The 23,887-nt window shown below is 36.0% G+C and overlaps 3 protein-coding genes across 7 annotated transcripts; 2 read left to right on the top strand and 1 right to left on the bottom strand.

The window, feature by feature from the left end:
- Positions 1–6,424: 6,424 nt before the first annotated feature.
- Positions 6,425–10,870, top strand: LOC113349391 (UDP-N-acetylglucosamine transferase subunit ALG14-like). Of its 3 annotated transcripts, none has more exons than XM_026593365.1 (7): positions 6,453–6,565; positions 8,401–8,492; positions 9,278–9,489; positions 9,615–9,754; positions 9,920–10,069; positions 10,178–10,237; positions 10,465–10,641. In XM_026593365.1, the coding sequence occupies exons 3-7, from the start codon at positions 9,312–9,314 to the stop codon at positions 10,639–10,641; spliced, it is 705 nt and encodes a 234-aa protein (XP_026449150.1). In that variant the 5' UTR covers positions 6,453–6,565; positions 8,401–8,492; positions 9,278–9,311. The 3 variants fall into 3 exon arrangements, with proteins under 3 accessions (XP_026449149.1, XP_026449150.1, XP_026449151.1); XM_026593366.1 differs by lacking the exon at positions 6,453–6,565 and adding an exon at positions 6,572–7,145; XM_026593364.1 differs by lacking the exon at positions 8,401–8,492 and having other exon boundaries at positions 6,425–6,565; positions 10,465–10,870.
- Positions 10,871–12,076: 1,206 nt separating this feature from the next.
- Positions 12,077–13,746, bottom strand: LOC113349390 (probable purine permease 11). 3 transcript variants are annotated; one of them, XM_026593363.1, is made up of 3 exons: positions 13,402–13,746; positions 12,502–13,314; positions 12,077–12,351 (listed from the first exon to the last, which is right to left on the bottom strand). In XM_026593363.1, exons 1-3 carry the CDS (start codon positions 13,472–13,474, stop codon positions 12,197–12,199), a joined length of 1,041 nt encoding a protein of 346 aa, XP_026449148.1. In that variant the 5' UTR covers positions 13,475–13,746; the 3' UTR covers positions 12,077–12,196. The 3 variants fall into 3 exon arrangements, with proteins under 3 accessions (XP_026449148.1, XP_026449146.1, XP_026449147.1); XM_026593361.1 differs by having other exon boundaries at positions 12,077–13,314; positions 13,402–13,742; XM_026593362.1 differs by having other exon boundaries at positions 12,077–13,314; positions 13,438–13,740.
- Positions 13,747–20,320: 6,574 nt separating this feature from the next.
- On the top strand, positions 20,321–22,496 carry LOC113349392 (F-box/FBD/LRR-repeat protein At1g16930-like). The gene is made up of 4 exons (XM_026593367.1): positions 20,321–20,470; positions 20,554–21,533; positions 21,650–21,793; positions 21,940–22,496. Exons 2-4 carry the CDS (start codon positions 20,586–20,588, stop codon positions 22,231–22,233), a joined length of 1,386 nt encoding a protein of 461 aa, XP_026449152.1. The 5' UTR covers positions 20,321–20,470; positions 20,554–20,585; the 3' UTR covers positions 22,234–22,496.
- The last annotated feature ends 1,391 nt before the right edge of the window (positions 22,497–23,887 follow it).

The following is a 23,887-nucleotide window of genomic DNA, read 5'->3' on the forward strand; positions in this document are numbered from 1 at the left end:
GGACCGGTTTAGAGCTGGCAAACGGGCGGGCCGGGGCTTGCCCGTTGCGGGTTCCAAAGATTCGGGTTAATACGGGTTGAAACCCGCGGGTTGAAATTCTTCACGGGTTGTCATTTCTTCAACCCGTGCCCGTAACGGGTTGAACCCGCGGGTTCACGGTTAGCCCGCCCGTTTCAGAAATAAGTTAAGATTCTCATTAAATAAGGCTAGGTACAATTTTATACAATTAAACTAGTAAGGATATAATCTCTGATTTCAAATGCAGGATCTCATTCTCTAACTCTACTCTAACAGCAGATTCTTTAACTTTTGCTTGTCTCTCTGCCTCTACTCGTCCTCGCTCTTCCTCTAATGCTGTCAAAAGAAAACCACCACATTAAAACGTTATACACCAAAACAAAAAGTTGCATAAACTAAATCCAAAACAATTAGGTTATTCAAAGACATTTCAAAAGCAAATGCATTCCCCATGATTCACAGAACAAGTCTGCAACAACTAAGAATGGTTGGTTAGATACTCAAACCCATACTACCGCTTATAGTTGCTTTCTTGTCTGATTACTAAAGAGATGTATCCAACTAATAAGGCCCAAATTGACAATTGCCATCCTAACCAATAATATCCTTGTACCCACTGACAAGTTTGGTTACTATAGCACCAATGAAATTAAGCCTAACAAGTGATGAAGTCTAAATTAATCCTAACAAGTAATGAAGTCTAAGGTCTAAGCGTTATGTTGATTTTAGAAATGTAACGGCATTCCTTTCATGGCTAATGACCACATAAGTAAATCAATCGACCAAATTTAATTCAAACTATCATTAATTTATAATGTATGGTGTTTTCTTTCCAAAACTTAATAAGCTAAGGTTGGATTCTCACTTCACCCATTTATCAAACAGATTGTAGGCATAAGCTAACATTAAGTGCATACATGAATTGACTGGTATTACTATTCAAGAATTTTATCCAAAATCAAATGAATTTATGTTCAGGTCACCCATCAATTATATTTCCAATAATTCATAAAGGAAATTGTGAAATTCAAAATGACAATAACTCATTTAGCTAAATTTATGAACCTTAACAACAATTTCCCATATGCTTCGTTTTTCAAAGACCATCCTTTTCTTTTTACAAGACTGAACACCATGAACACTAATTAAGAGCAGTGCAATTAAAATCTAAATTAGAGTGTGGTGATTTTAATATACATACCGAGCTTGCTTCAGAATCGCCATCAACATAACCAGAAGCAACAAAGATTCATTAGCATAGGATCAAAACCACCAGTATCATGACCCGATTTGTACATGCAAAATAGAATTGATAAAACCCCATTCTTCTTAATTAAACCAGGACCCAAAATCACTTTAACCCTCTTCAAGAATCTTCTCAACTAACAGTAGCAACCATTTTCTTTTAAGAATTGGGGGAAATGACTGTTATCTAGGTATCTGCGAACAAATTTGATCCCTACGCCAACAAATTGTTCCAATTTTGAAATCAATCAAACAAAGAATTAAAATCAGATTCAACTGCTAATCTTTAGAGACAGTAACATTCTCAGCCTGAATCTTATTGATATGAGCATTAAGAAGCTTCACGGCTTCTCGAAGAGCATTCCTTTTCGCTACCACCTCCGTGTATTGAAATTTCCACTGATTCACACACACACACAAAAAAGTTAGTTGAGATTCCATCAAATCGAAAATAGATACACAGCAGGAAAGCCAAAAAGGATGAGTTGAAAAACCATACCACAGAACAACAAGGATTTACTACTGGTTCTTCCGCCATTGCTAACAAAAGAAACAAGAAATGATTAGGGTTTCGCTAAGATTTTTAGGGTTCAAATTAGAATAAAGAGTATTTAGGGGCGAGATGTGTACGAGTTAGGGAAGGTTAAGGTAGTCCTCCTGTAGAAGATGAATCCTCCATTAATTAACGAAATCCGAAGCTCTTTCTTTTTATTTTCCAGAGAGAAAGCGAAATTAAAACCCCTTTTAAGAAAAACCCTGTAATTTCGAAGTGGTCTCTATAAGGCGGTATAAGAGGAAAGTAGGTGATGGAACTTCCCAAATAGGTTACGGGTTTACAGGTTGTACCCGCGGGTTCACAGGCCGGGACGGGTTAACCCGTTTACTCACAAGCCGACATTTCTCCAACCCGAACCCGGCTTGTTTTGAAACAAGCCGAGCCGGGTTCAGGTTTTCACGGGCCGGGCACGGGTTAACCCGCGGGTTTTGGCTTGTTTGCCAGCTCTAGACCGGTTACACCAATTACAAAGATCGATTACACATACTCATGATCGGCTACGCCAATTACCAGGATCGGTTAAACCAATTACTAGGATCAATCACACCAATTACAAGGATCGATCATACCAACACATGGTGATTACTTATGATCGGTTACACTAATTAAAAACCAGTCATACCAAATCATAAGTCAGACACTGTGATTAGTTATACCAAGATACATAACATAGTTACGATCGGTTCTACCATCTCACACATATTGGTCATCTAAAGATTTGCAATGCTCGTCTGAGCCTTAGGTGACAAAACCTAATTAATTATGACGGAGTGAGGGACCGACCATGGGGTCATGAAATCGGCCCTGGGTAGTCACGTGACCGCCTGATAATCACTTCATGAAAATCCAAAGTGTTTGGAAGAGTCTTGGACCTAATACGTGCAATTGTGCAAATTAGGTCAAAACTGTGAAACTTGATGGGAACGGCTTCTGTAAGCCAAAGAGCCAATCTTGGTCGGTCAACATAGCGCGCTCGTGTCCCCAAGGCGTCCGCGTCTCAGTCCTGAGAATTTTGATATTTTCTGGCATGCAATTTAGCATCCATTCAAGAAAATATGCCAAAATTAGGGTTTCGACGAAACTGAGGAAAACACCATGAGATGATGGAAAATAATTATAAAATAAGGAATAAGGAGGCGTGGGACCGCCGAGGAAAAGGCATGGTCGGACGGTCGTGGCCACGGTCCCGTGGTGCCTTTTCCTTAATTTTATAATATTTTGATGATTTTATGAAAAATTCATGAATTTTGAGAAATTTGATGAATTTAGGGAGTTTCCATGAATTGAAGGAGTTTTCATGAGTTCAGGGAAGCAAAAAATATTAAAATAATAAAAAGAAGGGCGTGTGGGACCGTGGAGGCGCGGCCAGCCGGCTAGGGGCCGGTCCCACGAGTTTTCATAATTTTTAATATTTTTTTTAGGTATTTTTTCATGATTTGAGGGAATTTTTCCTAATTTGAGTGAAATACCATGAAATCAAGGAATTTGATGAATTCAAGGAAAATAAAAATAATAAAACAAAGGGGCGTGTGGGACCGGCTAGGGCCCGATCCCACAAGTTTTCTTAATTTATTTATTTTATTATTATTTGGTGATTTGTGCAAGATACCATGAAATCAAGGAGTTTTTTCATGAAATTAGAGAAATAATAATAATAATAAAATAATGAGGAACCGTGAGGTGTGGGGCCGGCTGGGACCAAGGCACGGCCGGTTGGCCCATGGTCACGCACCACACTCCTTTCCTTAATTTTATATTATTTTTTATGGATTTATGACAATACCATGAAATCGAGGAGTTTCCTCGAGACGAAGGAGGTTTGATCAAATGAGAGAATTTTCATCAAATCATGGAAAATAATGTATTAAAAATATAAAAACTGGCGTAGGACTGACCACGACACGGTCGGTTGGTCGTGTGTCCGTGTTCCCAGCACCTTGGCCAATATTTTTAATTATTTATTATTTTCTTCCCTATTTTGCATAGGTTCATCGTTTCGTTGTATTTTGAAATACTCGTTCGTGCGGTGATTGTTAGTGCATCGTCGTTGAACACACTTTCACCATTTGGATTGAGGCTTACTTAGAGGTAGCTCAGACGCCCGATTGTTGATTATTTATTACTAATTATGGAATTCAGTGGAGAATAATTCACAAAACTGAGTAATAAGATGTTTATTATTAATTCACAGGATCAGCTGAGGATTCGACTACGAATTCAGAATAATAAAATGAGCATTACCATTCCATGGGATCGTAGATTCGACCATAGAATCAGAGTAATTAAGATTTATCTATTACCATTTATGATATCAGTTGTGGATTCGATCATGAAATCGGAGTAATGAGATAATATAGTTATTGCTATTCTATGAGATCAAGCCGTTGATTCGATCATAGAATCAGAACAATTGTTATTTCCATTCCATGGGACCAGTCGTGGATTCGACCATGGAATAGGAGCAATAATAGATTATTCTGGGAATTCAGTAGTGAATGTCACGACAGAATTAATCTTAATTAGGAATAATTAACTTTGTGGCTCTATACTAGCAGAACAAGCTGTCTAAGAGCATTAATTATCCCGATATGAGCTTGTCAGTAAGTCATATCCTTTATATAGTCAGGGTAAACTCGTTGTTTGTTCCTGAAGACGTTATCGCTCTATACTAGCAGAGCAAGCTGTCTAGGAGCCGTCCATCTCGTGATACTATATAGAAATAATCACTGGAAGTGTTTAGTATTCATGAGATATGATGCTGTCCAGTCGTGAAACTACATATCTACATGTACTCCGAGAGAAAGTACTCTCCGTTGAGAATTCGATGAGAGACCCGTGTCTCAATACTCACGTCTGATTGCTGGATCAGAGCTTCGTATAATTATGAGTTTACGATTTTAGCCCTTGTCGAAAATCCACCATCTACATTTGTATATATCAAACGAGTTCTTCATATATATATATATATATTTTGTACTAAAATAAAATAGAATGTTATTGATTTGCCGACAAGTCTTTTGTGAACTCTCAATGAATTTTTTTCAACTATTTTAATTTTTTTTAACTTCATGTATAACATTTTTTTTTACACAAAATATTCAATATTTCATATGAAATGGATGTTTTTACTTTTAAGAATGGCATCCAACAAAATTTTATTTCGAAAACCTGAAAATAAATTATAATATGTTATTCAAAAAAGAAAAGAATTCTCATTAAAAAAGAAAATATTTCGTAAGTATAGTTCACTTCTTATACATGTTAAGTTTTCCTCCATCTTTTCCTTGTTCATTTTGTTCAATTTAATTTGGTTAATATTGTTTTAAGGGTAAAGTAAGTAGATATAGTCATATTAACTATTGAATCACTACATTTTTTTCTTACAACTTCAAGTATAACTTTTTCTATAACTTCAAGTATCACTATGTATCAAGGATAAACATTAAACAAAAACCACGACAAAACATATCACACTATAAAAATCGCAACTTGATTCAAAATTTCCCAAGTTGTGTCGGATAAACACAATAATCAGGTGTCCTAGCCCACACGTATTCTTCGTCTATTTCTACCATGAGCGATTCAATCAATTGATTCATATTCATATCTAGCTATTAGCTTTCCTTTCTACTTAATTTTTCCTTCTCTTTGTCTTTGATGATAAACTCTGTTTTTTTTATTCAAAATGATAACCTAATAGTACCTGTTTTCTTTCTTTGTACTATCATCTACTTCCATTTTTAGCACTGAGGTTTAATGAGATTTCTGAAATTTTTTTGAAAAACTTTTCGAGTCATGCTTAGTCGTACTCGAGACCTGACTTCAATATTCATTCGATAGCTAATAATCTCATAACACAAGCGCGCATCTTGCACAAATCCAGAAAATGAGGTGTCAATTGTTTGAGAGTATGAAAATCTAACCTGAAAACAAAACAGATGATCTACAATATTCAATTGCCTTAACTCCTCTCTCTAATGCATATGCACTCTTCAAGTATAGTTGTTATTGTTTATACCTCCATGATTTGAGAAAACCTTCAGAAGTAAGCAAAAAGGTTCTTGAAATGTAACGATCATATAGGTTGTGGTATCAAAGAATAATTTATCCACTGACGCTCTATCATCTAATTATCTACCTTTTTTTTTTCTAATACCATTTTCTTATTTCTCTACAACTTTCTTCATTTTAAACTGAAACGCTACCCTACTTTCACCAAAATTAACCCTCACATGAAGATATACTTTGGATTTTCTAAATTTCACATCGATTTTCAAATCAAATTGGATTGATTTGCTGAAAAACACATTTACATATTTTTTTTTATTACTTTTCCCTATAAAAAAATTACTCGAGTGTTGCGTGTTACCAAGTATAAATGTTAAGGATTTGTTATTAATTCAACAATTTTTTTAAAACCACTCTATATCTGAAGATTTAGCCATTGGAAAGAGAATATCTTTACAAGTATATCGGCTTCCATGTTGAATCATTCAGCCTAACTAGTGGTATGATAAATATGTCTATCGAGTTCATGATTGATGCATCAAACCTAATATCCATCAAAGATCGTGATTGGCTACCAGTAGATTGGGTTGTGACATCTTTTCATCTCTAGTTGATGTTGACTTATGATATCCAAATAGGTTTCAGAAATGACTTTCATGTTGATTCATCATCTAAATTTATCACGGAGCTCTATAATGTATAAATCATGCAATTATGGAGTTTCTTCAGTGGAATGAGGTATGTTTCCTTACTTTGAACATTTATTTCTTGAAGTACCTTGGTTACATACTCAAAATAGTGACTAAGTTTAATGTTTAGACTCAATGGCACAAATTATTAAGTATGTTTCGTTGTTATTAGGTTCTCGTAAATTTTCTCCCTACAAGTGTCACCATATCTGAAAATTTGATCCATTTGGAAACACATCGTAGTTGAGCTAACATGTTATTTAAATTTCTACAATTCACTTCCTATTTGGAATCACTCATGTATCATTATGACAACTTCTTAAAATCTCCTCTTTGTTATGAAGTGTTGTTAATTCTATAATTTGATCCATGAAAATAGGAAGTGACAACTTCCTTTTCCTCTGGTGTAGCTTTCCTTACCATTTATTTTTCCCTTTTCTTTCCTTCCATATCCGGCTTAACTCATATCATGAGGTTTTAAAAGCTGTGGTTTGTCACAGTCAATGACGATGCTTTTATATTAAATTTAGCGCCTTGTTATTTGCTGCTACATCTGAGGTGAATCAAGTTCTATTTGTTTGAACTATCCATTTAAGCCTCATCAGTTTTCTTCTTCTTTGGTGACTGAGGTAAACACTCTTTAGCTCTGGTTATATTTTGAATTTCACGACGAAATATTTTTCAGGGATTAATAGGAAAATATCTTCAAACTTTTTCTCGGGTTCAAATGTGTCCATTTGGATTGGAAATCAATTTAATTATGCCCTTATAGAGCAAGGGCTATGAGTAGTGTGTTTTAACACATTATCTCTTTCAATATGGATGAGAGACCAGGTGATAAAGGGAGTTTTCCACTGGTGAAACTAGAAGGAGAAAGACTATATGGCTAATTGTTCTCATTTGATGAATAAAAGTTGTAGGTCGTACAAAATTAAATAAAAACAAGGAGAATCAACAACTTCCAAAAAATAAAAAGTGGACCAAAAACAAGTAATAATCGATGAAACAGGAGTATTAAAATATTCAAAAGGATTCAAAAAAAGGTTTACAATTAAAAAAATTCAAATTGTAGATAGTCCCCCATTCAGGAGAGAAAAAACATTATACGGCATGCTACATGTTGTGTAGTCTCCACTTATAGTTGCACTCCTTTGTTTGAAGGAGAAGATGAAAAGGTTCTTTTTGAGTAAAAGAGGGGTGAAAGTGAATTACAGTGGAACCTGAGACCGGTTCTTATGGCTGTTCCCAAGAGCTTCCCAACTACCTTTCCACCTCAGTTTGGAAAGAGGCTAGCTCTTATGGTTATTCCCAAATTTGAGAAAAAAACGGACGATGATAATCCGTTTTCTAATTAGTTGGGTCCACCAAATCCTAAAATCCCACTTATTTCTCTGTTAATCGATTTTTAAGCTAAAATCTTTCTTGGTCCCACTAAGTTACAAGGATTTTAAGACTGAAACGGTTAATGATTTTTCGTTTTTCACTTTTTCAAAACGGCTAATGATTAGCCGTTTTGGAGTCTTTCCACTGAGATTCCCGCACATTAGGGAAGCCTTTCCGGAATACCCACCTATGATCACGGTTTTCTTGGCAAGGGCTTGGGCATGCCCATAAGACCCGGTCTAATTTGATCAAATTGATGGTCTTGTTTGTATTGACCGAGAACACTCCTCACCAGTCCCCACAGCCCTTTAGTGTGTCCAAAAATCCAAGAATCGAGTGCGTTTAACAATTTTGGGTTGCCTTAATCCTTATGCTACTGCCTCGATAGTTCTCCATAAAACTATGCACCTCATCTCGTCTGTCAAGTCTCGAGATTTTGAATTTTCAAAGGTATTCTAAGCTCTTGCAATTTTCACTTCATTGCTCTTTCAATTCTCAAAGGGAAGAACACTGTTAAATTTGTTGGAGAAATCGGAGGAATATACTAGGAATTGGATTGGTGCTGTGAACCATTAATGGAGTAGAAACAGGAGGTAGGGGATTATCTTTCTTTGATTTTAGTTTGAGCTGATTTTGCCCTAATGTTATTCTTGATAGCTATGAAAAGATAGAGTTTTGATTTTGGTATTTCGTTTGATTTAGAAATTGGGCAGGTTATTAAAGAACATCAATTTCATGTTTTGAGACCTTGATTTGAGAAATTTGAATATAGGGTTCTTCATGAAATTTGGGGGTTTCAATACAAATCATTTTCTTCTCCAAAAATATGAACCACCCCTGTTAGTTTATGACTATTCGAAAACTTACCAGCAACCCTAAGGACCATTCATAAGCGACGAGGGCAGTATTTCTTTAAAACTTGTATTAGGCCTTGCTCAAGTGGGTAACTGAACTCCCTCTCATGGGAAGGAATAGGTTTAACACCTCTAGATGGCTATAAAATGATAGTTCAGTTGTTAATTCCTTTGATGGTAAGGAATGTTACTACTATAAATAGCCATCTAGGGGTGTTAAACCTATTCCTTGCCATGAGAAGGAGTATACCTCTCACCATACTTTCTAGCTGATAGTCAACGGATATAACGTAGGCACATATCTGGAAAAGTTCTGAGTTTTCAGTATTTCCAAAATTTGTTGCCTTAAGTCTGTTTCCACTTATTTACCTCCAAGTTACTCGTCTTGGGAATTTGCACTGGAAAAGCTACTTTACAATCAAATCCACAATGTAATTTTAAGTAGCATGTAGAAATACAATTATTTGGGTGCCTATGCACCAGGTTAGCAGCTTGTTAATAAAATTAATACCTTTTTATCCCAGATATTTTTGGTCAGGCAGTTGTGTGCATCTCATCATGGAGAAGGGAAATGGATGTTGCTTCTCCATAATGACAATGCCTAATCTTATTGTCGTCCTCATTGCCATTATCGTCATCTTTGTTATTCGTATTTTGTTCGTTATACATCAAAGCAGGAAGCCTCTTCATAACTTACCTCCAAAAGCTGTCAGCACCCTAATTGTTCTAGGTTCAGGTAAATTCGTGAATCTTCCATCGTCATTTTTGTTCTGTTTTTGCTGGAAAGTTGCTTACTTCTGTTTTTCTTGTCTCTTATCACCATCTTGAATATGGTCACTTTGGGATGTCATCATAATGCAGGCGGTCACACGGCTGAGATGATTAATCTCATTCGTGTGCTTCAAATGGAAAGGTTTACACCGCGAGTCTATGTAGTAGCTTCAACTGATAATATGAGTCTTCAGAAAGCTCAAGTACTGGAAGCCTCTATGGTTGATCAGGTCAGTAATTTATTTATTTATTTATTTTTCCTCGTTTTGCTTATATTTTATTAGTTGAAAAATGATGGTGTTCATAGTCGGATAGTTCAGATAATACTTGAGTTTCTATTTTTTTCCAAAGCTCGTTTGTATAGATTTTTCGTTTGACGCTGTTTGGATTTGCAGGCAGGTCCTGACAAGCTAAAGGAAAAGGCTCAGTTCATGCAAATTTATCGAAGCCGAGAAGTAGGTCAATCATATTTAACATCAATATGGACAACACTAGTTGCTTTGGTTCATGCTCTATTGTTGATGATAAAAATCAGGCCTCAAGTGGTATGATCTCAACTTTACCACCATTAAATGTTTTTATTTATTACAACAGCAATGGAAGCTATGTTACAGCTTTCAGATTTATGCAACTTAGTGAGACTATTCTTTCAGATCCTATGCAATGGCCCCGGGACTTGTTTTCCTCTCTGCGTTATTGCGTTCGTATTTAAGGTTAGCCTGATCAACTTTATTCTACATAGAGATCTATATTCTAATTTAGTAATTTTTAAAGATGAATATTGTTTTAATGGGAACAGGAATATGAAAAAGTATTTCCATGGTTTTGCTGTCATCAGTTTTTCGATTTTTTTTTTTTTTACTTTTCAGGAGCAAATACAATTTCGCTTTAAGCTAGTATGGGGGTTGCCCGCTTGACCTTGTTTGGCTTTTGGGTGCAGGTACTTGGGATTAGATGGTCATCCATATTCTATGTTGAGAGTATCGCAAGGGTGAAGAGGTTATCTTTAAGTGGCCTTCTTCTTTACAAGCTGCATATCGCTGATCTCATTTTTGTTCAATGGCCTCACCTACAAAAGAAATATCCCCGAACTCTCTATGTTGGTTGTCTCATGTAGTAGTGCTTGAATGTCTATTGGCTCTATTGCCCATAATAGGTATTTATCTCACACCGTACACTTCCTTCTTTTTATCACTACCTGGATTCTATTGTATTTTCCCTTTCTGTTTCTTCGAGTACACTATGAATTAAGCAACCTTTACACAGGATTTGATAAAAAGAAGAAAATTTGTTGGAATTGTTATTGTCAATATATAATGCTGGGTAGTGCCCACCATGTTTCCATATTTGCTGCATCATAATAGTAGCTTTTTGATGTTTTTGAAACTGTGGTCTGTGGAAGTTGACATAGTTTTTGTATTTGCCACATCGCCGAAACAAGTTTTGAAACCATCCTGGATAGTGCTAGATTGAGTATTATTATTGTCAATAACTGGGACCAAGGCAGACCAGATGTTATGAGAAAAGCAGCGATCTGTCAATAAACAAGAAGTGTTTTCTGCAGTCTTTGCATAAAGTGCAAGTGATGTCAATACTGCTGATTTTTTCTGGCCAAATTGGCTCTAGAAGGACTTTTATGGGTACACATACTCATAATATTAATAACTGTAGAAGATTATCAGGTCAGAAAACTCAAAGCTTGGTTTTTAATGTTGTCAGGTAGTTTTTTTTTTCCCGTTCCTTCCAGCCTTGGATTTTAATGTTGTTGTTTAGAGGGTTGTTGCTATGCAAGTTGTTCGATCTCAAAGCTTTAAAACATAGAGAAAGATTATATATATTTATAATTATTCTCCAAGCTATTCTAGCAAGCATAGCAATTTAAAGTTCTTGAAATCCAACCCCTCTGGTCTTTTAGGTTTGCACAATCTTTCTTAGGCTTTGATGTATGAGTTTTGTTGCTCTACCAATAATCACTCTACAGTTATCCATTTGATTCAAGGTTTTTCAGACTAGGAAAAGGGAACTGCTATACTGACCGGGGGTTACATCCCGCGGTCTGTCCCGCCTAGGGGGGGTGGGGGGTGTTACATCCCGCGGTCAATATAGCATTTTCGTTAGGAAAAACTTTCATTTGGAATACTTAACAGAGTTCACCAGATGCTGGATTTGAGTTGTCCAGCAGCAGACACGAGTTTCCACATCTTCTGTCAACTGTAGGCTTAAATTCTCAGATTTTGGCTTTACCAAGAAACAATGAGGCTCCCAAATATTTTTTTCATCAATGCCGTTCATGTGTAAAGTCCTATCAATAAGTCTGCAATCATCAACAAATATTCGGTGATTGACCTGTGATGGCCAGAAGTGGAGCTGAACCCTGACTGATGATAGAGTTGCTTTACTGAAGAGGAGGCAGTCATCAACAAACATTCGGTGAGATCCATCTTAACAATTTTCTCTTTCAGTTTCTTTGTTAGTCTCAGCTTGATAAATCGATCGTATAAAACCTAGAAGATATAGGATGAAAACAACTAGAGTCCTAGACAGACTAAAGATTTGAGAGTTGTAACTACTGTTCTTTATCCTTGAAAAAACATATACATAGATTCCAAACAAAATCTCGAAACACATTTTATGTTATCAAGTGATAGTGTATAATAAATAGAGAAGACACATTATAGTTTCTCTTCTTTTAGATCAACATCGGTCGTTGTTTCTTTCGTTTTTCCGTTATCAATATAATGTTGATAGATGTAAGAAACAAAACCCCAAAGGGACAAAAACATTGCCACCACCTTAATCCCACTCAACTTGTCATGAAAAAATATCACTGCAAAAATTGGGATAATAGGTAAACCTAATGTGCTAATGACATTGGTAAAGAGTGAAGTTGCTTCTAATATCAACCCTACTGTACCAACAGAAGATATCTGCCAAGTAATTGCAGTCCACACCAAAGTCATCACATAGGAAACCTTACCTTCTGCATACTCATTCATCTCTTTCTTTAGATGCTTCCAATCCCCACTGGCAAAGATCCCGACTACGCAAACACAAGTAGCGACCAAGGATGGAAATATTTGCATTTCTAGGACAGCGGTAATTGTCTCTTTTTTTATCACCTTTTGGAAGGCAAGTTGTGTTAATGAAAGCAACAAGGAGTAACCTGCTGATGCGCCGAGTGTGCATAAGAATCCGATGACATATTTACCTTTCGAAACTTTTGTTGTGTCTGCAGAGTTGGGTTCCGCGGCAAGAAGGGAAGCCGAAATGGTGAGGAGAACCAAAGAATTGAATATGAAAGGAGTAAGTTTCTGAGAATTAAGAAAGTAGGAAAAGATGGCATTGAAAGCTAGTTGGGTTGCACATAGAAGGGAGTAAGTAGAAACAGGAAGATACAGCAATCCATTTGAATACATCATGTTGTCACCTGCAAACATTAGGCCTAGGGACAAATAGACAAGTGTAAGTGCAAATACAGATGGTGAGGCTTTCGAAGTGATGACAGTTGAGCTAGACTCTGGCGAGTATACTTTGAAGATAAAGAGCGGAGCAAAGAGGACTGGAAATCCAGACGACTGGACGAGAGTTGCCATCCATTTGCTACTTCCACCCTTGTCATAGTAAAGTCTACCCAATAGAGTGGCGACTGCTTGTCCAGATAAGAGAAAAAACGCATAAAGTATGACTCTGAACCACCAGTTGTATTGTCTTATTCTATTCGAAGACCGTAATTTGGTCGGAAAAGCTTCATCACTTGCCACTTTTCCTTGTACTCCTGCTGATTCTTGACCTGGTGGAAGAAAAATACATATAAACCAGATTAATGTTAAACATGACGAGCAAGAAATTCAAGTAGTTCAGCTAAAATCTTTTTTACATGAAGAAAGAGTTGGTAAGTGTGGGTATAACTTGCATCTTATCTGGAGCTGCACTTCTTGAATTTCTCCCATGAATAACAGCAGTCGAAGCTCTCTCTAGATCTATAAACAGTCTTTTAGATAAGAGATTCCAAAAACATGCTTTCTCTGCAAATTTGATGGGTCTACTACCCAGATTAATGGTATTTGTGCTGGTTTGTTTCTTGCAAATGGTCAAATTTGGCTAGCTACCTACCTATAATGTAAGGCTGTAAATGCTGGTTGTATGTTCAAACTCTTGTGGACAGGCCTAATGATGATAAGGATGTTGTATATTGTTTTATCATCTAGCGAGTTAGACAAATAATACTCCAACGTTTATATAATTGAATGGACTAATGTAGAATGCTCTTGTCCATCACTCCATTTCAAAAAGGATACCAAATGTTGCCACAAAAATTCTTAACAAACCACGGAACAAACCGCCAGATACATAAACCCAATAATGGGACCAAAGTTTGAAAAACAGGTCACGACCATTGGGTGTGACCGTTATAACGCGTTTTGACGGGTGTGAGCACGTTTTTGGCAAAAAACCTGCCATTTATGAAGAAAAACGCATTTTTTTATATGTTGTTCTAAAATGACGGGCGTTATAACGGTTAAATAGAAAACAAAAAAGAATTATGGTTTGAAATTCCTATCTAACGGTTACAACATGAGTGAAAACAATTATAACGGGTCTAATAACGTTGTTATAACATTTTCCATATATTATTATTTTATTCTCTTATTTTTAAAATATTAATTATAATTTTTTAATCTTTAATTTAAAATATAAAGAATTCTAAGAAAATATTTTTATATATTTTTTTCTTAAAAAACGGTTATAACTTACGTGAAAACGGTAAAAATGGTTTAAAAACTTGTGTTAAAATGTTATTTGGAAGAAAAAAACATAAAATTTAATTTTCAAAAACCAGTTATAACATGCGTGAAAACGATTATAACGGGTCCAAATAACACCGTTATTTCCTATTAAACGGTAATATATGGACACGGATGTCGACGACACTCACAAACACACTACATAGGCGTGAACATTTTAACGGCCGCCTTCTCAAAAAAAATAACGATTGTTTTTCAAACCTTGAATGGGACCCCTGCTTGCTTTGGGATGGGTGGGGCCCACAAATTATGTGTCCAGCAGTTTTTACCAGGTTTGAAATCGCCGTCTGTGTAGAATCATCCATGTTGCCATATCTTCATGCCACCACTCTCGAATTTGCGAGCGAGAGATGTTATATATGACGAGCCTTTGCGTCATCCAAGACAAAAAAATAAATAAATAACAACTTCTAAAGTATGGCCAGTGGTTGACTAGCTATCTTTATTTAAATATTTTTAGCTAAATTAAAAAAATAATACGATATAAAGCCAAGATATCCTGAAGAAAGAAACTGAACATAGCAAGAACGTGCAAACCGTTACTCGGAACCACCCATTTTGGCTGCCTTTAATTGGCGGTGGTTCATTGTCGCATTAAAGGAAAGCAAAGGTACCCTCCTCATTTAAGAGCAAGTCTTATGGTGGAAGAGTTCCATCTTCCATCTTCCACGCCACCTCAGCATTTGGAATCTTGGATGGAAGTGCAAGTATACTGGTGGAATAGTGAAAACGCTATTCTTAATAGCGCTAAAAAAACGCTATTAAAAATAGCGTTTTTTTCTCAGTCGTTAGATTTCAACAACTCATCCTAAATCTACGGACAAAAAAAAACGCTATTAAGAATAGCGTTTAACGCTATTCTTATTTGCGTTCAGATGGATTCCACGAACCCTTCCACGAAACGGTGGAACCTTGCTTGGATTTTCTGTGGAAAACCCCAACTTGGAAACCATTAGACTTGACATTCCATGTTTTTTCCACACTTGGAATAGGTTGGATTCCACCATAAGACTTGCTCTAACAAACTCATAATACAAGAGGGAGGGGTACACATCCAAGAAAAGTTACGTACAACTTGGAGTCGTTCTTCTTCTTGTAGAATGAGCTAGTAAAAGTCGATTTGTTCATTTCAAAAGACAGTGACTAAATATAACCTACATTTGGGTTAAATATAACCCACATTTCACACTTCAATTTATTTGGCCAAAATGCTAAATATAATCGTATGTCGACACTAGGTCAAAATTCTGTAACAGTTTAAATCTCTCTTTCTTCTTCCGGTTTACTAGGAACATGGCCAAGAGTGGCATCGGAAATATCGTCAAAAATAACGGGTAGTATTTAGTTATAAAAGCATTTAACCCAAACATGGGTTGTATTAATTTATTCACCGCCTTTCAAAAAGAGAGACCGTTTCCAACTATGGTTTACTGTTAGTCTGAAATTTGTCGACAGTGAGGAGGACTCGTTATAAGCCGCTAAAAGAAAAAAAAACTTGTGAAAACTACAGCCACACCCATTTTCCATATTTTGGACACTGTGAAATCCACGCTCAAAAAAACACAGGCGCGCACCCATTTTCTACGATAAAATATCTCCCAAACCCATAATTTCTAAAATTATGTTTCCGACTTTTTTTTTCTTCTTCTCCTATTCGTAACTCCCTACTACTTCCGTCTCAGATCTTCATTGGAGGTGAACTGGTTGTATGTTCTTCTTCTTGACAAATCCATTTTTTCTCTCTTGAAAATCCAAAATACTAGTAATAGTAATCGAATCAGTCAATTCCAATTTCCTTTCTAGATTTTGGGTCCCCTAAAGTCCACATTAGTCATCACATTCAGAAGATACCGAACTTTTTAATTCTCTAGTTGGTAAGTGTCTTGCTTTCCCCCTTACTTCAGTTTTCATCAATTAGGGTTTCGTAAACTCCAATTATGGGGTTCTTTTGAATCTTATTTCTCGTTACCTGTTGTGGGGTTTGCTTAGTTTTTGTAATGACTATAAATTTTGTTGAAAAATTGATGTTTTTGATTGAATTTGTTGCAGAAAAGAAACCTTAACTGTGGGTGGGTGGAGATTTCACTAACAGTTACCAATTGGGGCTTATATGGATGATAAGAGGTATTTATTTTCCTTTTCATTCTGTGTGTTCTGCTTTAAAGGTACTGCTAGAGAAAGATGTGGATTTGGTAGGGGGTTTGGTGGCCGTGGAGATAGAGGTAAAGGTGATAGGGGAACAGGGGATCGTCGAGGTGCAAGAGGTGGACGACGTGAGGAAGAAGAGAAATTGGTACCAGTAACTAAACTAGGTATTGTTACATAGAATTGCATAAGGATGCTGGATCTTGGTCCACAAATTTTGCAAAAATGAAGATACCATAATTGGCATATACATTCCAAAGTTATGAATGGGAAATGGAATGAAGAAAAAAAAAAGAAATGTTGGTACCTTTAACTTTATTCACCAACCATTTAGCTCCTCCTTCTATGCTGTTTTGCATTGACTATTGCAAATGAAGAAAATTATGTATTAACAAAATATTGTTTGGGAAGCTACATATGTATCAGTGTTGGTATTGGTCATAATGGTTGAATAATCTTTTACGCAGCTACGAAAATGGTTGCATAACCGGTTATGCATCTACAAAATTTGTTGAATAACTTGTTATGCAGTCCCGAAAATGGTCGCATAACATGTTATGCAACAAAATTTTTCTCACTATTGAAACCAATAAAAACAAAGATTGCATAACTTGGCATGCATCTACAATAATATCTGCATAGCATGTTATGCAGTCGTGAAAATGGATGCATAACCTGTTATGCATCCGAAAATATGGTTGCATGATGCATTATGCATCGAGAAAATTGTTACACAATCTTTTATGCATCGAGAAAATTGATGTGTAACTTGTTATGCATCCGAAAATATGGTTGCATAATGCATTATGCATCAATTTTTTATGTACGCACTAAAATCAACCAAAAAAATGGCTACATAACTTGTTATAGATGCATAACTTTGTTATGCAGATGCATAATATGTTATGCAATCGAAAAAATGGGTGCATAATTCGTTATGCGTCTGCATAATGTGTTATGCATCTTTTTTGGAGGCTGCATAATGAATATGTAGTCAGTTTTCGAAAAAATTTCCTAAAATGATGATCACCTCCGATTTTTTCGTGAAAAACAAAAATTTGATATTGTGGTTTGTACTCGTTGCGTAGCTCTCTTTAAAAGATTTCCAACGATATAAAATTTGTTAAATTCCAAGGCGTGGTTTTTTAGATATGTTATATCCAAGTTGTGTTGCCAATTATACCCCTGAAAAATTAGGATGCATAACGAGTTATCCCTGAAAAAATAGTATGCATAACCCGTCATGCGGATGCATAAACTGTCATGCAGACATTTTTAATAAATTCGAATAATTATGAGTGTCACGGTAGATATTTTTACATAATTATGGGTGTCGCGATCATTAATTGTGGACATGACAATGAGAATATTCTTTTTTTGAGTCTCCCCTAATTTTCCCAACAAACTTAGGTCATGGAGAATAGTGAGATACTTATAATGTGAAAAACCAGAGCCGGGCCCGAGGGGTGCAGGAGGTGCCACGCACAGGGCCCATCTCAGGCCAAGGCCTTTTTACCTATGGTGTATACTCACTTTCCCCTCCAAGCCCAGTAAACCCAACATATCAGAAAAAGAAAAAATGTCTGCCTTTGGAAGCACTCGAACGTGTGACCTTCGGTGAGATAGTTTAATTCCTCAATCCACTAGGCTGCGGACTAGGTTTTGTAAACGGACATTAACAAAAGAGTTCGCGGCAGGAAAAAAAATTGACCTTATAAAAAGCCCTACGTAATTTTTTCGCACAGGATCCTTGTAGGCTCAGGACCGGCTCTGTGAAAAACAAGCATTTTGGAGAAAAGTTGTGCAAGTGAAAGACCCTAGCAAGCCCACCTTTTGCCAGATGAAGAAGATGCATGATCATGTTTATTTGTCAACTAAAGCCAATTCATTGTCAATGATTTCTACCATTATACGTATAAGGAAGAAAAGATCCCTCTTTAAGGCCGCCTCCATAATATGGGCAGCTCTAAGGTTAATTTAAGCCTATAAAGCGATCTTGCTTTCTGTGATCTCCCACACCGAAATATGCAGAAAAGTCTTCAAACGTCTCCATGGTTTTCGACTTTTACGGAGAGTATCCCAATTTCGGTCAAACTAAAACTAAGGAAAAGGGTAAGCTAGATTTTGCGCCGGTGTTGACAAATATCAAAATAGTGTATATTGATAAATTTGTTAGAAGACGAACGACATTTTGTCGCTCGGAAAAAGCAACATAATACAAATGGAAGAAGGTGTTTACTTAATTTAGTAGATGATTTATGGTTTCTCTTCGTTTTGATCGTCAAATATTCTTCTTTCTTTTGCCTTAAAAATGATATTGAAAATATAATCGGAAAATGGGTCATTTGTCCAAATATTTTTAAAACATGGTTCAAATGGACGAGTAAAAATTATTATGGGTGAAATTGACACCAAGAAAATAGCAAGGATGAAACTGGATTCATCCTGACTTAAACTTAAAAAATAGCAAGGATGAAACTGGATGCATCCTGATGTAAATTAAAAATAAGAAAAAATATTTGAAAATATGTGTGATGAAACTGCTTACATCCGGGCTATTTTTGCATTTTTGTCCATTTAAACAGTATCAAAATCTAAGTGTCTTTTTTTTTGATTGGTAAAATTAATAATATTATAGAAAGGGAAAAATGTTCACGAAACATGAACGAAAAGTACAGACGATAATCAATCCAAACATCCCAAAGCAACGACCAGATGAGAAATAAATGCAGACAAAATCTAAGTGTCTTTTTCAAAATCTAAGTGTCCCAAATGCGGACAAAATCTAAGTGTCTTTTTCACCAAGGAATTGTTAATTTTGGTCTTTTTAACAAATTTTGTGAAATATAAAACGGAAAAAATTGCAAAAATAGGCAAATCTATTTGGGGATGGCTGAATTACCCCCAGTCACTCCTAGTCCGGTCACAAAATTCAGCTACACGTTCCAAACATGTTGGTGCAACACATTTTGCGTCACTAGTACGTGTACATAGGCATAAGTCAAACACGATTTGAGACATCACGAATATAACTATGCTGGACAACATCAACGAAAAATATACAAGAAAGTAAAAGAAAAAGAAGTTAAAAGCAATGAATGTAAGGTGAGAAAAGAATAGTTAGGGAGAAAGAAGTCGAACAAGTTTGACTTTGCATTAGCACTTGCACACCACGTTCTGTCAACCATCCATCCATTCAATAACCTCTGGAAGAGCCAAAAGCTAGCAAGTAAGTGATTTTATGCATATATGCACAAGGAATAGCATCATCCAAGTCAACCTTTTTCTTTCCAACAAATCCGCTAAGATCAAGTTTTCTCTCCAATACATTGCTATAAATATGGACTTGCTTGCTTAGACAAGCTCAGAGGTACATCACTCATTTACTGTACTAATTGTAAATTAGCATGCAGTTGTGAAGTAAGTAGTATGGTTATTTTTTTGTGAACTTAAGAGGAGAGGTCTTACATTGGAGATAAGAGTATATTGATTTGTTTAGTAGCCAAGGATGACTTGCCTATCTATCTCTACTCATTTTACAACCAAGTGTTGGATTTTGGATAGCGAGTCACCTTGGCTAACTTGACTTACTCTTATCTCTCATGCTAGGCTCTTACTTTTCTTGTACACTACAGTGCTAGGATGAAATTGACGGGTATTGTGAACAAAATTACTTATATTCCAATGTGAGCTAAAGTGGTCATTACATCCGCAGAGATTCCTCTACTACCCATCTCTTTTCGGTGCCATTTTTGCAATAAATTCCATCGGCAATTTTCTACTCTTGATAAGAAAATTAGAAAAGTGATGTGAGCTTTTTAATAAAATACAACCATACATTTTTCAAAACTGTCCTTTAGTGGTGGTTGCACTCCATTTTCTAATAGGATATTAATTTGAAACATTTACGTGTGAGGCCTAAAAGAGAAATGTGAATCCTTGGGAATCAGAAGATTATTGTGAATCCAAAAATAGAAGAAGCTGTACACAATTGAGGTACTTCTCTTTCATGCTCAAATTCTTAATTAGAGTTCATACTTGTGTATAGTTTCTTTGATTTCTGTTGTCAATTTTTCTAGGATTATTTTCTTAATCTCATTTTAACAAGAGCATGGATTTGGAGGAAAAAGATTTGATTAGTGAATTACCAGATTCACTAATTCACCATATACTCTCATTTCTCCCAACCAAATGTGTTGTTCCGACTACTGTCTTGTCTAAAAGATGGAAAAATCTCTGGCTACAAGTACCTACTCTTGATTTTAGTCATTCTGACGACGAAGAAGATTCTGACGATGAAGAGGAGACCAACAGGTTTATGGATTCCGTGGACAGGGTATTATTTCTTCGTAACATGTCACATATGCACAAATTTAGTCTCACATATAAAAGTGACAGCCGCTACTTGGATAATAACCGTGCCAAAGAATGGATTGCTACTGCCGTGAAGTGTAACGTTGAAGAGATCATTCTCTCCATGAGCTATCCTGAAGACACGCTTGTGACGCTTCCTGTTGGCCTTTTCACTTCTGAATCATTAACTAAGTTGGAAATTGATTTTGAAGACAATTATAGTTACTGCATGCTAGATCTTCCGCATTCAATTTCATTTCCAAGACATAAGATCCTGCGGATTTCGGGTATTGATTTTCAGGATGAGGTATTGGTTCGACAACTTTTTTCAAGCTGCCCTCTACTCGAAGATTTATGTTTGACCGATTGTGATTTCTGTCATATAAACCTCATTAGTATTTCAGCTCCTAAACTGAAGTCATTTACTCTAACCGGTGGTATGCCGATGGTGTCTGTCGGGCTCAAGATTGATGCACCAAACCTAGAGTCAATCAAAACTCTTTTTAATTTTGATTCGAATCGACTGGACGGGGATTGGCTACCGGTGGATTTCGTCGTGGATAACTTTCCGTCTTTAGTTCATGTTGATTTATGCTTTCGAGGGTTTTTTCGGTCCAGTGATGATTTTCACACATTATCCAAGTTTATAATGAGGCTCTCCAATGTACAACGCCTGCATTTATCGAGTGATTACAGTAGACAAGAGGTATGGTTCCTTACAACTGAATGTTTATTTCTTGACGGTTCCTTGGTTGCTCAAAAGGGTGACCAGCTTTAATGTCATCCTGACTCATATCATTGCGTTGTATGCCTTGTTATTAGATTAAAAGGCTCATAAATATCCTCTCCACAAGCCTCCCAACATTTGAAAATTTGATCCATCTGGAAACGGAATTTACTCGAGCTTACACATTACTCAAATTTCTACAATTCACTCCCAATTTGGAATCGCTCACCATTGTTCGGGTATCATTCCTAAAATCTCTTTATTTTGCAATGCTGTCTTTTATTTTTTTTCTCCAAATTGGATCACTACAGACTTTGTTCTCTTATTGCTATTTTTTTTCTTGTTTATTCTTTTCTTCGGCTAAACTTACATCATGGGTTTTTAGAGACGTTGCGTTAACATAGACACTGAGGACTCCTCCGCATCATATTTGGTGCCTCGTTGTTTGCTGCTACATCTCAGGACAATCAAAGTTCGAAAGTTTGAAGGACTACAGGAGGAGGTGAAATTGGTTAAATGTTTTTTGAAGAATGGCCGAACTCTTCAAGTGTTGCTCATTGAAAGTGCAATTACCTCAAAATCTGTTGCGGAGTTGGAAAAGAAAAACCAAATCATGGAGTTGTTGCTGAAGTATCCTAAGGCTTCAACAAATTGCATGGTTAAGATTTTGAGTTCCTAAGTAATTTCTTTGATTATCTTTTTTTGAAGGCAAGTCATAATTCCATTTTGAGGTTAAGACTAGATGGCCATGCCTTGTATAATCTCAATTCTCAAGACGACTACTGCTCCTATAGCTTTTATTTAATACGAACTAAATGCTAAATTTTAAGCTTTATATCATGTAATAGACGTATATAGGTCATGAGATTAATACCAAACGCTGAAAGGGAGAGGCCATGATTCTTCAGTCTTGGAATCATTTACTCTCTTACTTTTTTTTTTCATTTTTTGTGCATTGTTCAAGTAATGGGCCAAATCATACATGTGTTACAAAGTACTACTCAAACCTTCGTTTTAGACGCTCATAGTTTGGATTTCAGTGCAGAACAAAGTGCAGAACAAAAGAATGCGCATTTGGAAGGGAGGGCACCCTCATTCAACCTAACCTATGTGAACGAAACTAGCTTTTCTCTGTAGTAAACCAATAAGCGCTACAGCCTCCATGCAATAAAGAAACTAAACCTTTAGCACCTTGCACTTGCAGGGCTTTAGGATTCACAAACTAAACCATATTTTGATTTTTTTTTATTTATTTTTTAATATGAGATAGAAGTACTTAACCAAACTTGGGATCCATGAACAGATTTTAGGATTTTGACAGACTACTTCACTTACTATCAAGACTGACCAACTAACCACCACGTGGCATAGGCAAATCCAATAACTTTAGTCTATAGACCACTTACATGAAAGCCAGTGCCCAACCAAATTTCATTCTTTTCAGTGCTTATGCAGTTACATTTGATCTATCTATAGATTATTACGCGTGTGTATTGGATCAAGATTTTTCTAGATAAAATTAGATACTAATTTTACCGGAATCTAGTGGATTTATAATGTTTTTTAAAGAATTTTTAAGATTCTTATAGATATATGATTCTCGATTATAATGAATTTTTTTAGAAGTGGTTACTTTTCACCGCCAAAATTAGTGTACATCCTCTTTAGATGTTTTGCACTAATTTTCGTCATGTGTTAGATTCTTTTTATATGGTCATGTCCAAGAGTTCTTGTTGAGATAAATGTCAATGGGAGACTTTGGGACCACATCCCAGTCAATATGGGAAAATAAGAACCCATCAAAGTGAAACTATTCTTCGAGAAACTGCTTAAAGGTTTCTGCAAGCACTGTAGAATCCTCAATCACCCAAAGAAAAAATGTGTCACTCATCAACAGATTCACAGAACCACACAGGATATCCAAATGGAGGAGTTAGAAGAAGAAAAGGAGAATGAAACTACTGGTACCTTCTCAAAGAGCATGTCACTAAATTAATCCAACAATTTTTCTTATCCAAACATTCCTAAAGGAGATTAATGTTACTTTCATAACCTTGATACCTAAAAAACAGGCCTCAGAATCTCCGTCTGACTTCCGTCCTATTTCTTTATGCAACACTATTTATAAAATTATCTCTAAATTACTTGCAAACAAAATAAAGCCTTTTCTTGATAAATTCATTTCCCCTTATCAATCGATTTTTGTCTATGGCAAGCAAATAACGGATAATATTGTTATAGCACATGAAGTCATACATACAATGAAAACTAAGAAAACCAAAAATGGTTATATTGGCTTAAAAATAGACATTCTAAGGCTTTCGATAGAATGG

Source organism: Papaver somniferum, chromosome 2 (genome assembly GCF_003573695.1).
Source record: "Papaver somniferum cultivar HN1 chromosome 2, ASM357369v1, whole genome shotgun sequence".
In the NCBI taxonomy this organism is placed as follows: Eukaryota; Viridiplantae; Streptophyta; class Magnoliopsida; order Ranunculales; family Papaveraceae; genus Papaver; species Papaver somniferum.